Source organism: Nannospalax galili, unplaced genomic scaffold (genome assembly GCF_000622305.1).
Source record: "Nannospalax galili isolate Female #2095 unplaced genomic scaffold, S.galili_v1.0 scaffold330, whole genome shotgun sequence".
NCBI lineage: Eukaryota > Metazoa > Chordata > Mammalia > Rodentia > Spalacidae > Nannospalax > Nannospalax galili.
This window is the reverse complement of record NW_008329640.1, coordinates 3,863,598-3,881,197: the sequence shown is the minus strand read 5'-3', so window position 1 is coordinate 3,881,197 and position 17,600 is coordinate 3,863,598. Positions and strand designations below refer to the sequence as shown.

The window sequence follows — 17,600 nt, the reverse complement described above, 5'->3', positions numbered from 1 at the left end:
CATAGGGCTTGGGGTCTAGTATTTGAATTTAATGTTGCTTCTTTTGATCTCCAAACCCTAGTTTCCTGATCATAAAATGGAGATGACAGTATTTACTTCCAAGAGTTTGTGTTAAGAAATAAGATCATGCAGGTGTAATAGCATGCACCTGTAATCCCAGCATTTGGAGGCCAAGGCAGGAAGATTGTGAGTTTGAAGCCTGCTTGGACTACATAGTGAGACCCTGTGAAGGAAGGGGGTGGGGGGCGGAGAGGATGGTGAGGAGGAGGGAATGGAAGGGGGAAGGGAACAAGGAGAAGGGAAGAAAATAGGGAAGGGAAGAGACAAGGGAAAGAGTGAGGTGGGGGAAAGCCATGAGTATGCAGTGTTTCCAGTGTTTCCAGTACAGTGCCTGGCACACGTGTTTAATGGGTTGAGTTTTTTTTTTTTTTTTTCTTCTACATTGTGACTCTGTGCTACTGAATTTATTCATTTATCAAATTTAACCTGTTTTCTTGGAGAGATGGTACCAAATTTTGCCTTCATTTTGTGTGTGTGTGTGTGTGTGTGTGTGTGTGTGTGTGTATAGAAAAACATGAACCTTTTGAGGCCACTTGGGTTAATACAAAGATTAAGAAACTTGATTCTAAATGCCTCTCATTCTGACTTCTTATAATCATCTCCCCTTGCTCGTTTCCCTCCTTCCTTTTGTTGTTGTACACAGCACACCCAGATGCCCGGGATCCAGCCACACCCGCCCAGAAGCTGCCAGACTCAGAGTGGTTGAGCAGGACCTCTGCAGCAGAAAAAGCCACTGACTCAGCTCCAGCCACCTTTTTCAAAACACCACATGAAAAGAGCTCTGGGTGCAGCTAGAGCCCAGTAGCTGAGTGAGTGTTGTGGAGACCCTATTATACAGTCTTCAGTATCCTAACTGACATTCCTGGTCCTTCTACCACCAGGCTGACTCCTCTTCACACACAGCAGCAGACTGACTCTCTTAGAAAATCGTATGTGGGGAATCTTTAAAAACATCAGAGCAGTGGTTTTCTTTTATGGGCGGGGGGCACATGCTATACTGTATTTGTCACTTTGTTGTTAGCTCACCATTTACCTACAGCTGCCTTTCCAGAGCTCTTGCTCCTTGGCAGCTGTCTTTGTTCCTGGAAAACTAGTAACAGCTTTTGCATACCTTCTGTGTAGAGCTTTTAATAGCATTGAGTTTGCAGCTGATTCTAAACACACTCCTGAATGAAATTGTGTCTGTATTCGACAAGGCTTGCCACTGAGCCTGGTTCACTCAGTGCCAACAAGATATGTCAATCAAGTTCTCAGTTTGGGGCCTCAGGAGAGATGTCAGTGGTATGGGTCTGCTAAGTTCTTCCACTTGTCTGCAGATGGGCATCACCAGCAGTTGCATTGTACTTGGCCTAATCCTCATAGTTTGTGTTCTATTGAAAGAGGACGTGTTCATCCATACAGATTGCTGTAATAAAGTGGGGATGGTGGTTTAGGTGTGCAGCAAACCCTGGTCAGTGGATGATGCTGTACATCCTAAGTGGAATCATTGTTAGTGTTCCATAGTTTCAGAACCTGCAGCAGAAACTCATGCTCTGTTTAATGACTTCTTGGGGCCATGCTTTGGGGAAGAAAAATGTCTTTTTGACATGCCTTTGTATGTGGCATGTTTATGACTGTTCAGCTGCATGTACAGTTATACATGCAGTGTGCCTGAAGTTTTGGATGCTGCTTTGTCAAAATGAGGAATAAGTGACTGCCTGGAATTGCTGGGGAAAGCCACGTGTCTCAAAAGTATTATCAAGAGTGTCTGTCATTCAGGGACCTGCTTGGCAGAGTGTTCTTTTTTTGTATCAACTAAGTGCTTTTACTCTGAAATACATGGAGGTTATTTGTTAAGTGCGCACTGCTTTGGTCACATGGGAGAACACCTCTCCCTTAGGGAGATATTTTGTCCTAGTTGCAGGGTGGGCCACTACTGCTTTTCCCCAAAGTGTGATTGTCCTTCCTACACAGAATATAATCACTGTGTCCCCTTTAAAAACTGTACTTCATATGGGTGGAAGCTCCATAATTTCCTTATCAATGAGGTGGGCCGATGTCTGGGTGTGACTCTGTTTGGAAAGGGGAACTTGAAGCTCATTACATAATATTTTGCAGGAACATGAGAACATGTCAGTTGACCATAGCAAAAGAGTGGTGTACAGATGGAGGTCATGGGATGGGAGGGCAGCAGCACCGAAGCCCCCAGCCCCCCCAGAGTCACCTTGGCTTTTATGTAGAAGTGAGTGTCTGTGGAGAGTCACAGCTGCACCCACAGAGGTGTAGGGGATGTGGCACTACTGAATTGTTCAGTGGTGAAGGTGGGTTGTGCTGTCCCATGCATTCTTACCTAGTCCCCACAGCTGCCCATGGAACATATTTCTAACATTTCTTGATTGGATTAAGGGAGAGATCTATAGATAATACCCACCCCCCCAACTCTGGTTCGTATAGAAATTGGTCCCAGTTGTGCTGTGTGAAGAACTCCACAGTTAAGTGCAAAGGTATTCTGGGAGCTTTTCTTTGTAACATGTTACATAATAGTCCTATTTTCTACCTGGGATTTAAAGTAATATATATATATATATTTACATTTTCAGTATCTCTATGAAGCCATGCCATTTTACAGAGATAAACAGCTGCATACTGTGCTCAGAGTTAGATGACTAAACCAGGTCTAAAGCCCCAGACTTTCAGACCTTCTGCCTTGGGTATAATCTGTTTTTCATTGGTAGCCCCGAGTCAGTCTGAGACCCACATTTATGAAGCTGTTTGTCATCTTTCTTGGCCATGCTTTTCTATACATTTTTTTGGAATACTTTTAATAGGAATCATCCAGGAATGCAATATATACCCATAGTAAATGGGATAAAAATATTTGCCTGAGAAAACATAATATTAAGCACACAATTGCTTTTCAATACAGGGTTGTAAATTATATTCATTTCAAGGTGCTAAATGCATGCTCAAGGAATCAATTTATTCTGCTTGTTTTCTGTATTAACCAGCTCCACACGTTAACTTTAGTATCAGGTGTATTTTAAATTTTACATTTTAAATTTCTTTTTTTAATATGGCATAGTGAATAGTGTCATAAATTAAGAGTAATCTGCTTTTCCAGAAGAGATAACAGTTTTACAGTCAGGTTTTGTAATCAGTGCTGAAGATTGCCTGACAGACTTTGAAGATGACATCGAGATCATGCATTTGATCTGCTCAGAAGTGTTACCGAAGCCGAGCACCACAGTTTTCATTTCCCGGTTCTGATTTGTCCTCGCTGACTATGCAAATGGTTCCCTGAATCTCACTGTTGTGTTTTTCTACAGTGGATAAAAGTCACATTATCTACTTGCATGAAGTCCATTCATAAAATGTTAGCTTTACGAGTTTAAGGGAATTTGAGATTATTTTTCACATACAGCATTTTAAAGGAACAATTTCATTTGTATCAAAATTCCTGTCCAACTTTTTGGTTGAAACAGTGGAGAAGAGGAATGTAGTGCTATTTACTCAGTACTACATTTGGAGGGGGCAAAGTGACGTACTTAGTGAGTAGCATGTGGTTGGGAAATGGCCACATCTAGCCTTGAATTCTTCAGAAATCAATTGCAATTAAAGATTTCACATGACATTGTTTTATTTGGCTTGGAAATAGGCTCTTAAACAAGGCAGTTCCCACAGCAAATGACCCAAAGTAAATAAAGCATCTTAACTATAGTGCTTATGATTGAGATCATTTGTTAAGTAAATCTCAGTGTATAGAACAAGTAATTAAACTCGTTATCAGTCCTGAGAAGATTAATCTGATAATGCTTTGCATTTTGGGATGAGAGAGACTATGCATATCTACCACCTCATATCTATCTCCCATCCATCCATCCATCCATCCATCCATCCATCCATCCATCCATCCATCCATCCAAAAGGCCCTTCCACAGCCTTTGAGGTTCTGCTGCAGCAGTGTTATTAAAGAGGCCACTCAGAGTTGGGAGTTACAGGTGTTTGGAGGAGAAGCCAGGTGGCCCAGGCATGGCTGGTGTGATGAGTTCTTTGGCTGCAGCTGAAGGGTCCTGGCAATGTATGGTCCATTTCAGGTCTTTGCTCCATTTTGGCCTTGTTACTGAGTTCGGAGCCATGTGCTTTTACTTCTCCCCTTCCTGGGGAGAAGGCCTTGGATATACCTCAGATGGGGAAGATATATTCAGTGTCTAAAAGTCATGGTGACGATTGTGGTACATTCTACCACCAGGCACTAAACAGAAGTGGCCTGAGATGCTTTCTCCTGTTAGATTTCAAAAAGAGAAATGCCTCCTGCCTGGAAATGGCAATGTGGAAAAGGAGGAAGAAAATGGACAGTATTGATGAAGAGCCTAGATCACAGGTGTTAAAAAAATTAGCCCCTCCTTCCCATGAATTACATTCCAGGAAATGGACATGATCACTTAGGAAAATAGATTTGGAGACTGTAAACAGTTTTCAAGTACAGTATTGAAGTATGAGGCCAATCTTGAAGATACAAGGTGAGGCAGTCAGCTAGGGAAAAGGAGAGGGGAAGGGGGATGCTTCAAGCAGAACCTCTCAGCCTGGTCCTAGACTAACAGCACCAGACTTAGTGAATCATGAGACCCAGCAAGCTTTTAACAAGCCCTCCAGGGGGGTGCGGTGCAGACCAAAGCCTCAGGAGCACAGGTGTTGCCACAGTTGTCAAGAATGTCTTACTGTGCTACTGTCTTTTAAGTGATGAGGTGTCCTGTCCCTGCCTAGGTGAAGACAGGTTTTGTGGATGATTCTTTGCAGAAACTAAATATATTTGCTTCCCATATTTTTCCCTCTCAGGCCCCTGACTGACTGAAATACTAAAAGGATGATGTGGAAGAAATGCCACGATAGCCACAGGTAGATAGATGGACATGACTTGAGTCAAAATGTAATGAGTTTTTGAATGATAGTCATTTTTCTCAATTGCCAGTAAACACTGTATAAGATCCCACTACCTGAGTTCATATTTGATCATTAGATTGTAGTTTCAAAGAAAAGGATCACACATTTTCCCAGCCTAATGATGAATGCTTTACTATATGGCTCTGAAAAATGAGAAAGTTCAAAGGAAAAAACCATGTCAGGTACATAGGAAACAAAAGTCCGTGTTTTAGTAATCTGGCTAGCATTTAATCTCAGTACTTGAGTGCATCACAGCCCACTCACATTCAGGAATGAGCCCACTCACACAGGAGTCTGCTCAATGTGTCTGAGTGTTTGGGATCCAGTAGCAAATCATCCCACTATTTTGTCTGACTTGTGGGTTTAGCATTTCAGAATATGATGCTCTCATCTTGAAGCTTTGAAAAGAAATGACTTTGGGGAAGGGGGCGTGTTTTATTTATAGTAATTAATCTGAGCCCTGGCATTGCTAAGCCTAAAAGCCCAAGTTCTCTCTTCTGAGAGCTGTGTGGCTGAGGAGTTCATTGCATTTGTGAAGGTGTTCTCAGCACTGTAGCACCGTCCCCTCAGATGCTGTGTCTGTGTGGGTGTTTCTGTTCTCAGTTGTCCCAGCTTTGCTAAACACCACACAACTTACCTGTCCTATTTTGAAGACCAGTTAAAACTACCTCTAGCCAGAAAGTATAAGTAGGTACCAAGAATTCTGTTAATGGGCATGATGGTTTATGCCCTTACAGGGCTGAGGCAGGAGGATTCTAGGGCAGCCTGAGGTACACACAAGACCTTTTAAAAAACAAACAGCAAAAGCTTCCTAAGGCTTTAATAATGTACATGCCTTTCTCTACAAGGTAGTTCTGGCTCTTTATAGAATCTTTCAGATGTTTTGTTTAAAAAACAAAATAAGAACATTGAAAAATGAACTCTGAGTGGTTTTAAGTTAAAAATCAACCCATCTTGCTACTTATGGATTATACATCTTGTTCTTCCCAGTAGGTGATGATCAACTGAGCAAACTGATGCCAGCCCAAAATCATGGTGACAATTCGAATTGCTCCATATTTAGCTCAGCCAATGCCTCTCCTGTTGTTTTTGCAAAGCAGCTTGCCAAACTGCTCTTCCTCTAACTCCAGCTGACCTAGAACTAATTCCCCCAGTGGATCACAGACCAATTTCATTAGAATGGTGGACATACTTCGGGTTTTTTTTAAATTTATTTAATAACCACATGATTAGAAGAAGCATTTCATTTCAGCTTTAAAACATTCAATAACAATATCCAGAGCAAAGATAAATCTCTTTCAAAAGTGGCCATAAATTTTTAGACTCACAGTTGAATTAATACAGTTACATAATATTGAACTCGGTATAAACCCTATAAGCCATAAATTTGAATGAGGTTTTAACCTTTAAAAAAAACTCCATTTCATTTTAAAATATACTGTTTCCTACAGAAACTCATTTTTAATGCTACTAACAGATGTTTGCACTTGCATCTCTAATCTCTCTGTATCTGATTATTACTAGTCACAGTCAGTTACACTCTGATTCTTGGTACCTGAGTATGAATATAAAGTCCATACTATATATACTATACTATATATAAAGGTAGATTTCAATGGCAATGTTTTTCACCTCTACTAATTAACATGAAGCAAATTTTTATGCTTCTTCCTCAAATATAACTCATTTTTTGTTGATTTTTGCATGTGGGTATATCATAGAATATCCCAAACAATCTTATTCATCTATATACCCACTTCCCAAATGGCACCCTCCCATAGCCACCTCCCACTGGAGTCCATATACTCTGTCATCCCTGTTACTGTCCACTGTGTTGTCAGTGCCCCCAGCTGTTGCCCAGTGCTTGTCCATCCTCTGAATCTAGTCAGCCTATCTAGAAGATCAGCTCTTCCTCAATCTGCTGAGACATGCTTTGGTTTTAAAAGCTGTTGTAAGCCTGAAGACCAGTACACTAAAACTGTAGGTTAATCTTTATGCTATTGGTGGTTTTACCTACTTTCTTTGTAGGGAGTATCCCTTTCTGATCCTACTCTCCTGATTGTCATGCTTGGTTTCCACAGGTGGGCAGATTGATTGGTAGGCCAGAAACAGACTTGATACCTGTCGGCCTGCACCTTACTTTAGCCACCATTTACATGCAAGTGGATTCCTTTGCTGTTCCATCTTAATGTAGCAACTTACAGCACAGACTAAGTGAGCACTTGCAATCAGTTATGTCAGTAACTTGTGAGAAATGCAGAGTCAAGGCCCCAGCTGCTGCTTTCATCTCCCTTGTTCTTCCCACTAAGGTAGGGGGAATTGCTAGTTGATTAGGGTCCAAGATGGCTTGCAAGTGGGGTAGCTGCCACTAGCCAGGTAAAGTCAAACTTGAATCACAGTTCTTTCTGCTTTTCCCTTTCTAGGGTTTTGGGTTGGGAAAGGGGGCCCTGAGCCATTTCTATATAAAGAGGCTCTCTATCAAACACTTTAGTTTTTTACTTTAAGCTTCTGGTCAGAGTTGTGCTCAGGGAGTGAGGCAGGCCCACTTGCCCCTTTTTAGTTTTGGGCTCCATGTTGAGTCCTACATGGTCAGTGACCATTTTATTGGTGTTTTTTGTATGATATTTGACTTTCCCCTTCACTGTCATGGCTTCATGCTGCCTTGAACCTGAATGTGTTTCCCTCAGGAGGCGCTCTATCTATTCCTGATGTCTGTAAATTACTAGTTTCTAATTCAAAATTTAGGTGCCATGTCCTCGCTGTAGGAAATGAAGATGAGGTTATCCGGAATGTGAAACTTCTATTGGGGATGAAAAGATTCCCTGAACACAGGATGGTACCTCCGATGCTGGAACCAATACCAATAGCAAAGGTGCACTAGAACCACTCATTCAACAGTCCCATCCCAAAACTTGCCACTAAACTCCTCCTCAGATGCCTCTCTGGGACAGGCTAGCTGCTCTAAAGCAGGCCCTTTCACGATCCCTTGGATGTTCAGTCTGAAATCACTAAACCTTATGACCAGTCCCTTGTAGGAACAGTGATGATGTTTACTGAGTGATTACTGTATGCCACTGCTAAACAGCTTTTCTCATTTTCTTCAACAACTGAGAAACTTTTCACTTTAAAGCAATGAAATATGCATACAGTTAAGATTCTCTTGTTTCAAGTCACACAGCTATCATGTATCTGGGGAGAGTCAAGCCTAGCTCCAGCAGGTATCTCTGCTGCCTCTTGTCACAGAACAAATGAACTGGGTCACAGGCCTTGGGACAGGTGTCTAGCAAGACCTGTTTAAGCACTGCTTAGTTACTCCTGTTGGACTGTTTCTCTGCCCAGCAGCTAAATGGATTTGTCCCCTTTTTGTGCTCATGTCATTGAAAGGGCATTTCTCTGATATCCTCTTATAAGTGCATTCTTATTTTTCAAAGTGGCCAGAGCCAAGAGAGTCAATAAAGTCTTCCAGTCCTGTGACAATAAAAAAGTTTTGTCCTTTATGTACCAAGACACAGCTGACCCCTTGGCAAGGAAGACAGGTGTTTGGTATTGTTGATGTCAAAGCATCCCTTTGCTGGAGGAAAAGCTGTCTTGGGCTGGAGAGATGGCTCAGCAGTTAAAAGCACTGATTGCAGAGGACTGGGGTTTGACTCCCAGCATCCACAAGGCGGCTAACAACCATCCATAACTCCAGTTCCAAATGCCCTCTTCTGTCCTCTGCAGGCATTGCACGACATGGTGCACCTCCCTACATGCAGGCAATACACAAACAAATTGAAAATAATAAAATTTTTAAAAAAATAGCTATCTTGACAGTCTTGACTTTTAGAAATTCTCTATTCAAGAGATGTGCATAGAATGCACTTTGCCAAGCACTGCTAGGAACAGGGTATGCAGAGAGGATTCGTAACTGCATTTCTGCTGTTAAGAAATACAGTCTTTTGGATGTTTAACAGCCATACTTTGAGGCCTATACTAATCTGGTCAGAGGGACTAAAAGGACAGTTTTTGCTCCTTGCCCTCCAAGGTTCTCTAAATTCCAGGGGACTATGGAACATCTCTCAAAATGTCCTATAACTGTCGTGAGTCACCTGTCCTCTTGTTCAGGGAGGCCATGGAGACCCCACCAGATGGACTTGAACCAGTGTTCGGTCTACAAAGAGGAGGGTCAACACAGAGGAAACATTTCCTCTACCCTTCTATGTGAAGCTAGCCACGGTCAAGTAGGACCTTTGACTGATCTTCACATAGATGGAACTGGTAAATGAAAGGAGCCAGGGGTTCCTCCCAAGCCCATGTGACCCTTGAGGAACAGATCTTCAAACAACCTTAAGAGTAAAACTAAATTGGTTTATTTGGGACAACTGTATGGTCTTAAACACCCAAAAGGAAAGTATAACCAAAGATTAAAGTGATCAGTATATTTCTTCAAGAGTTCAAGAAATTACACTTCCCAGACATTAGACTTAAGTCCATATAAAATGTTAGACAATTATTTCTTAGTGATGATTTTGTCTCTAAGCAGAAAGTGCTGCTCAGATGTAAGACTTCAGATCTTGGTCTGCAATACTGTAGTGCCCACCTGTAGCTAAGGGAGACAACTTGCTATTGTTCTAAAATGATGGCTAAATTTGTTTTCTCCCCCTATCTAGAAGCCTTTGAGAGGGAACTGACACTGATTCTATCCACTCCAACAGCTATAAAAGTGCCTGAAAACAAATCCTGAGTCCACCACTCTCGAGTCCAGCCTTGGCAGACTAAAGGAAAATGAGGAGGAACCCAACAGAGGGATACTTTGGAAGCCCTTGTCAAGAAATTCCAATGGACTTTCATATAACCGTTTGAAATTTGCCCTGTTCTGACTTTTTTCTGGTTCCCTGTCAAGAACTTGTAATGCTAACTACTTTTGCCCTTACTTCTTCACATCTAGGCACCAGTCAAGGACTTTCTTTTCTCCCTACAGTTAAGAGTTATGCAATTTGGGAGTCTTTTAGATAGACCCACTGAAGGGGCACCCCAATTGCCTCATGCTGTGTCCCTGTTCAGCTTGGAAGAAGCCAAAGCAGTCTGTGTCCCAATTCTCTATCGGCAAGTTGGGTAACCTCATCAGGGGATACTGTGGTAAGAATAGGAGGTAGGAATTGGCTAGGCAGTTAGGCTAAAAAGACCCCAAAGAAAAGTAACCAGTTTCTTAGCTAAAACTCAAAATGTTCTTGGGCCTCTTAGCAACAAAAATGTCAAAAGTATTTGGGAGCTCTTACCTAATCCCTAAAAGATTTTAGGGTTACCTTTTCAGAGGGAGGAATGTTACAGTAGCAAAAAGCCCCATTAAAAAAAAAAAAGTATACGAAATTGTTCAGGAAAAAGTGATGGGGAGATATGAGAGGAGTTGGAGGGGAGGGGTGGGCGTGGATTTGATCAAAGTACCCTATGTGCATGTATGAAATTCTCAATAATTTTAAAAAATATTTTATTATTTTTATTTGTATGTGTGTATTTCCTGCATGTAGGTGAGTGCACCCATGTTGTACAATGCCTGTGGATGACAGAAGAGGCTGTTGGATCCCCTGGAACTGGAGTTATGGACAGTTGTTAACTGCCATGTGGGTGCTGGGACTCAAACCTGGGTCTTCTGCAAGAACAGTGTTCTTAACTGCTGAGCCATCTCTCCAGCCCCTCAGTAAATTTTTTTTAAGTTAAAAATGCAGAGTCATCTGAGAAAGAGAAAAGTCAGTATTACTGTGGATTGATAGCTGCTGGATGAGAACATCAGGGTAGGCTGGCAGTGAGGAGTAGGGCTCTCTAACTCAGATTGGGTAGAAGGCATTCCACACTCCTGTCCCAAGTCTTGAAGAATGAGCAGGAGCTATGTGAATAAGGGTGAAACCCTCCAAGGGCAAAGGGTCAGTTGGCTCAGAGCACTGCAGATGTTTTGATCTGGCTGACATATAGGCATGGGAGGAGCAGACAAGGAGAAGGGCACCATGTGCACTGGCTTGGTGGTTTGGAGAACAGTGTTCCTCTACTAGAGACAGGCAAACCTAGGGAATAGTTCAGTAACCTGAAGCTCTATTTGGTTTGGGTTATGAACACTCTCTTCTAAATGATGCACTTGGTAACCTGTTCTTTTACCTGCTGGTTCTAGTCACACATACCCCTTCCTAGCAAGGCATCTAGCAGCATTGGACCCCTACCTGCCTCAGGCTACATGTGTACCCCTCTCTGAACAAAGGGAAAAGTTTCTCTGTTCCTAAATAGCAATCAAATTTAGGTAGTTTCTGCTCAAATAATCTGGATATGAAGAATAGAAAGACCAATCTGGCCTGAACTGGTTTTGGGTATATGCACAGTAAGGCATAACTGTGTCTTAATTGAACCTTTAGGGAGAATTCCCTATTTGCCTTCTATTTATCTTGTGTCTGTGCATAATTGAATGTGCATATGATTAAAATCAGATGCATTATGGGAAGGGACATGCGCAGTGGAAAAATGACTATATGACCTAATTTATCAATCAAAACAGTTGCTAGTAAATGATTTTTCTCTGTCATTGTGTCTTCTAACTAGTGATTCATCCATCTACAGAGGATACTGATTTTTGTACGCTAATTTTATGCCTTGCTACTGAATTATTTTACTTTTTTAGGTTAATCCTCTAGGGGAAAAGGAAATCTTTCTAAATACACAGTGGATTGAAAAGAAAGGAAAGAATCAGGGTTTTGAAAAAGTGATGTGAAAGTTTCGAACACAGATGGCAAACGAGATAATGCCATCTTTTGCCCTGAAGCTGGCCACAAGCCCTGGTGACCTTGAGCTTCTGGCCCAAAGACCAAGATGGGTACCTGAGGTCAGGCAGGACCTGTTCAAGGAAGGTAGTCTTGGCCTTAGATCTCCCACAAAGCCAGGTCCCTCCAAGCAAGACATAGGCAAGTAGAGGGGTAAGTACTGAATACGCTGAGCTAAATACAACAAGGAAATTGACCTTTCTTGATCTTGACCCTGGTGGAAAAAAGTTGTTTTTCACTTACAAATGTTTAACAATTGCCTCTTACATAGGTTTCTGTTCTAAGTACATACTACTTGTGTGGTCTGAAATACTGCACATGGGAATTAACTTTGAGGCCATTTATAATCCCAGACAAGAAGCAGAAGCAACCACTAAGTCTCTGCAAGAATAAACTTCATTCTAGGTGTCAAAGGTTTTGTAGCATGTTGAGGAGCTCACAGTTAAAAACTATAATCAAAAGAAGGAAATAATTTGGATACTGACAAGGTCAAAAAGTTAAGATAATGCCATAAGCAATCTTAGCCAATAAACTTAAGAGAAAAGGGACAAGTCCCTCTCCCTAAATAATTTACCAAAATTCAAATGAAGAAATGAAAAACTTGATTGGTTCTGTGGCATTAAACAAATCTGATCATATTTTAAAATATGGGACTGTTTTCTTTGTAAAAGATTTTCAGTCCCCCCCCCCATCTCTCTCTCTCTTCCCCTGAAGGTAGATATGTTCGTGCATGATAAGACTGATTTGGAAGAATACATGAATAAATGAGACTAGTCTAAGACAACTCTGGGAAAGCCCTTAGAAGGGAGGGCTCATTCACTATATATTAAAACATGAAACGTAACTCTGAAGTATGATGCAGGCCCATAAGTAGGCAGGCAGACCAATGGAAAGGAAGACATCATTTGGAAGTAGGCTCAATGGCTTAAGAAAGTTCAGCACTGGGGCTGCAGAGATGGCTCAGCAGTTAGAGCACTGGCTGCTCTGGCAGAGGACCTGAGGTTGGTTTCCAGCACTCACATAATAACTAACAACCATCACTCCAGGTCCTTGGGGTCTGTTGGCCTCTTATGGCCTCCAAGGGCATTGCATGCATGTTGTGCATCTACATTCATGCAGGCAAGCATTCACATACATAAAAATCAAAAAATTTAAAAAAGAGAAAGTTTAAGCATTCAATAAAGGTGATGATTATAGTCATGGGGCAAGATGGACTGGAAGACTAAATGATACTGAGATAACGATAGAATTCTATAGATAGCTATATAGAAAAGGAAAATGTGGCGTTTTTCTCATGCCATATACCAGGATAATTTTCAGATTGACCAGGGATTTAATTTTGCAACATGAACTATACAATTACTAGGGAAAAACAACAGGAGTAGGATGAATTTCTCTAACAGAAATCAGCAAGCTGTAGTTGTGGGCCATACCTTGCCCAAGGCTCATTTGGGACTTGTTATGAACTGCCCCCCCCCAAAAGGATTCAGTAAGAAAGACAAGAACATGGGACAGAGATGTTATGTGGTTGCAAGCCCTAAGAGTTTTGCTTCCTGATCTTTCATAAGAAAGATAGTTGGCCCCTGTCTGTAATCTGGGAGTGAGCAAGCATCCCAGGCCTATTGGTCAGCTGCTGTGTAGTGATGGGCAGTTGGCTGGGGAAGCTCTGCTTCTTGTTTCTCTTATTCTCCTTGGACCAGTCAGAAACTATATGCCACCTTTTTAGTGGAGGCGATTATAAATTCCCATGGCAAAGCCTGGGGAATACAGGAAGGGAAGGATTGAAGCCTATCGTGCAACACTCTCTTAACTCCTAGTTGAAATCTAGGTGCAGTTGGAAACATTTGACTTCATTAAAAAACAGCTTTTGCATGTGCAATATACCATAAGCAAAGTAAAATACACATGATAACTGGGAAGCACATTTGCCATTTACATCATTTACAGATTAAAGCTAATATCTTTAATTTATAAAGAACTCTTAGAGAAGAAGATAGATACTCTATAGAAAATGAGGAATAAATATGGACAGCAAGCATGCTCTGATAAGAAAGATGAAACTACCTCTTAAGCACATGAAAAGAAGCTCAAGCTTCTAGGTAGTTGATTTGCACAGCCACCTAATAAGTAAATACTCTCACCATCCTCATTTTAAAAGGGGCGGAAACTGAGTCATAAAGAGGTGAGGCATTCTGCCTGAACACCAGTACTGATAAGCAGTGGAGCTAGGCTTTGAATCCAGCCAGATGGCTGTAGATAAGAGTAATTCACCATGACTAAGTGAGGCTTATTTCAGGAATACAAGGATCATTTAATATTAGGAGTAGCTGGGTGTCTCCTTAATATGATAAAATATATTTATCTCAATCCAAAACCAGCGTCGTGCTTAATTGAGAATACCAGAAGCAATTTCATTAAAGCCAGGAACAAGACAAAGATGTCTGCTAATCATTACCATTACTTAAAATTGTTCCACGGGACTTAGACAAAACAATTAGACAAGAGAAGGAAATTAAAGATATAGAAATTAAAAGGGAAGAGGACATAAAATTATAATCCCCAGATGGTATGATTGGCTTGTTTACCTAGAAGCCGAAGAAGACTAACCAAAGACAAAGTAATTTTTAAAAGATTTTATCTATTTTAACTTTTATGTGTATGAGAGTTTTGCCTGCATATATGTAAGTGTACCACATAGATGCCAGATGATTGTGGAATTCCAAAGAAGGTGTGAGTTACAGACTCATTTCCCATACCACCCTGTAGGCACCCAATCTCAGAAGCCAAGCAGGGTTGGGCCTGGTTAGCACTTGAATGTGGGGAAAAATAATTTTTAAAATGGCAGCAGAAAACAGAAAAATAAAATATTAGGACTAAATTTATTTGTAGAAAAAAATACTAATGAAGAGCACAAAACAAGGTCCAAATGAATGGAAAGATCTACTATGTTCTTTGAATGATCAGTATCAAAAAGATACTACTTCCCAGTGTTTAATCTGTCAATTTAATGTGCTATCTGGGGCTGGAGAGATGGCTCAGTGTTTAAGAACACTTGCTACCTGTTCAGAGGATGGGAATTTGGTTCCCAGCACCCACATGGGGCAGCTCACAACCACCTGGAACTCCAGCGAATCCATTGCCCCTTTCTGGACTCTACAGTACCTATGGACACATACACATTTATAAATTAAAAAAAAATTATTATTATTATTTTTATTTGAGAAAGGGTTTCACTGTGTATCCCTGGCTCTCTTGGAACTGATGTAAACTAGGCTGACCTTGAACGCACAGATATCCACCTGCCTCTGCCTCCCAAGTACTGGAACTAAAGGTGTGCATTACCTCTCCCTGTTTAGATATGAACTTTAATTGGTATTTAAGAAGTGCACTAGTAGGCATAAAAAAAAAAAAGATTTACATAAGAGAGATTTACCAAGCTTAAATTCACAAGGAAAAATAAATAATAACCTAGATAGAAGGGAACAGTGATAGAAGGAGATCAACTCCATTACACATTAATATTTCTTGATATACAGCAATTAATCAGAGCAGTAATAGTTTATAAATAGAGGAGTAGAACAGAACAGCTCAGAAAAAGATCCAGCATGCATGGGAATTGAGGCTGTGATAAAGGTGACTTTCAAATCAGTGGGATGGGGACCACTGCATAGCACGTTGGAAAGGTAATTAAGCTGAAGCCATACTGTACTTCTCCTACCAGAGCAAACTGCATATAGTTCAGCGACTTAAATATGAAAATGAAATTTTAACATTGTCCTGGTTTGTTTCTTCATAGCTGTGACAAAACACTCTGACCAATACCAACTTGGGGAGGAAAGGGTTTATTCAGCTTATATCTCCCAGGTCACAGTTCATTAGGGAGCCAAGGTAGGAACTCAGGGCAGGAACCTGGAAGCAGGATCTGGAGCACAGGCCATGGAGGACTGCTGCTTACTGGCTTGCTCCTCAGGCCCCTGCTCAGCCTGCTTTCTTATGCAACATAGGCCCATATGCCCAGGGGTGGCACCACCCACAGTGGGCTGGGTCCTCCCACATCACTCATCAAGAAGATGCCCCTCAGACACGGCCACAGGCCAGTCCAATAGAAACAATTCCCCAATTGAGGCTCCCTCAACCCAGGTGTGTCAAGTTGACACTAAAGCTATCCAGGACAATTGACCCCTTGTCAACTTGACAAATATCACTATTAAACCATAACTTTCCAATTTCTGTCCCCAAGATATGTTAATATCACAACCTAAGGCAGTACAACCTTAAAAACCACAGTCCTTAAAAAAATCTTTAAGGTCCATAGTCTCTCTTAAAAGTCTCAACTGTGGGTGGCCTTCTGTAAAATCCAAAACAAGTACTGTCTTATTTCAAAGGGAAGAATTGGGCATACCTAAGCAAAACCAAAGTCCAGCAAAGAAGCTCAACGCTGGACATCTGGGATTCATTCACGATCTTCTGGGCTCCAAAGGGTACTGGCAGCTCCACTGCTCTGACTCTGTAGTCCACAGCACACTCAGCTTGTCTCACAGACCCAGGCCAGCTCCATTCCACACTTACTGCTGTCCGTGGTGGTCGTCCCATGGTCCTGGCATCTCCAAAAAGCTGGGGTCTACTCCTTCACCAATGGCCTCTTCTTGCCTCTTGGGTGCAAAGCCTCAGATTCTTTCTATGACCCCTTCAATCCTGGGATTGAAGCTGCACTTTCACCTATGGCCTTTCCTGGCCTCTCAGAGTGCCAAGTCTCAGCTGCTCTCTGTGACCCCCTTCACGCTTTCAACACCAGAACCATGCAGGAGACTCTTACACATTACCAAGTCTTGCTTCCAGCTTGAAGTAGAGGTGAGGGTCCCCTCTGTGTGCTGACCCTGAGGAAATACCTCCCAGAAGACTCCACCACAGTGATGCTGGTCTCTTGTTACTTACAGCTGATTTTTCAGCCCCAGCTAACAAGCATCAATTGTCCCAGTAAAGCAAAGGTTTTGCTTCAGGTTCTGGTCTCTTCTTAATCACAGCTGATTCTTCAGCCCCAGCCGACCAGAACCCAATCCAAAATCTCACATGAACAGCCCTGATCGTCTCCACTTCTCTTTGGAGCTTCACAAGCCAGGCCTCCATCGTCTACAACTCTTTCACCATAACTGTTCCAAGCTCCACAGCAACAAACTGAGCACGCAATGGCTTTTCCAGCCCAAAGTTCCAAATGCTTCCACAGTCCTCCCAAAAACACGGTCAGTCTGTCACAGCAATATCCCACTCTCTGGTATTAATTTCTTTCCTAGTTTGTTTCTTCATTGCTGTGACAAAGCACTCTGACCAATACCAACTTGGGGAGGAAAGGATTTATTCAGCTTACATCTCCCAGGTCGCTGTTCATCAGGGAGCCCAAGGTAGGAACTCGGGGCAGGAATCTGGAAGCAGGAGCTGGCGCGCAGGTCATGGAGGAACACTGCCTACTGGCTTGTTCCTCAGGCCCCTGCTCAGCCTGCTTTCTTATGCAATATAGGGGCCCACATGTCCAGGGATGGCACTACCCACAGCGAGCTGGGCCCTCCCACATCACTTATCAAGAAGATGCCCCTGAGACATGGCCACAGGCCAGTCCCATAGAGACAATTCCCCAATTGAGGCTCCCTCAACCCAGATGTATCAAGTTGACACTAAAGCTACCCAGCACAAACATTAAGAGAAATAAGATTCTTGGTATCCTACAAGCTTGTATGGGGTATGCTACATGTGGAGGCCAGAGGTCAACCTGAGGTAGCCTTCTGTAGCCTTCCTCAGTAGCCATCCTCATTTTATGAGATGGTCTTTCATTGGCCTGTAATG

At 42.0% G+C, this 17,600-nt stretch overlaps 1 protein-coding gene across 3 annotated transcripts in view; it reads left to right on the top strand.

The window, feature by feature from the left end:
- Window positions 1-9,731, top strand: part of Gpatch2l (G-patch domain containing 2 like) — a 69,913-nt gene extending 60,182 nt beyond the window's left edge. Inside the window, exons 10-11 of one of the 3 annotated variants that reach the window (XM_017799928.2) lie at window positions 704-869; window positions 9,675-9,731. In XM_017799928.2, coding sequence (XP_017655417.1) covers window positions 704-855 — 152 coding nt within the window. In that variant the 3' untranslated portion in view covers window positions 856-869; window positions 9,675-9,731. Of the gene's footprint in view, window positions 1-703; window positions 1,897-4,875; window positions 6,236-9,674 lie in introns of those variants that run through there. The other 2 variants (XM_017799925.2, XM_008840226.3) reach the window with 2 other exon arrangements.
- The last annotated feature ends 7,869 nt before the right edge of the window (window positions 9,732-17,600 follow it).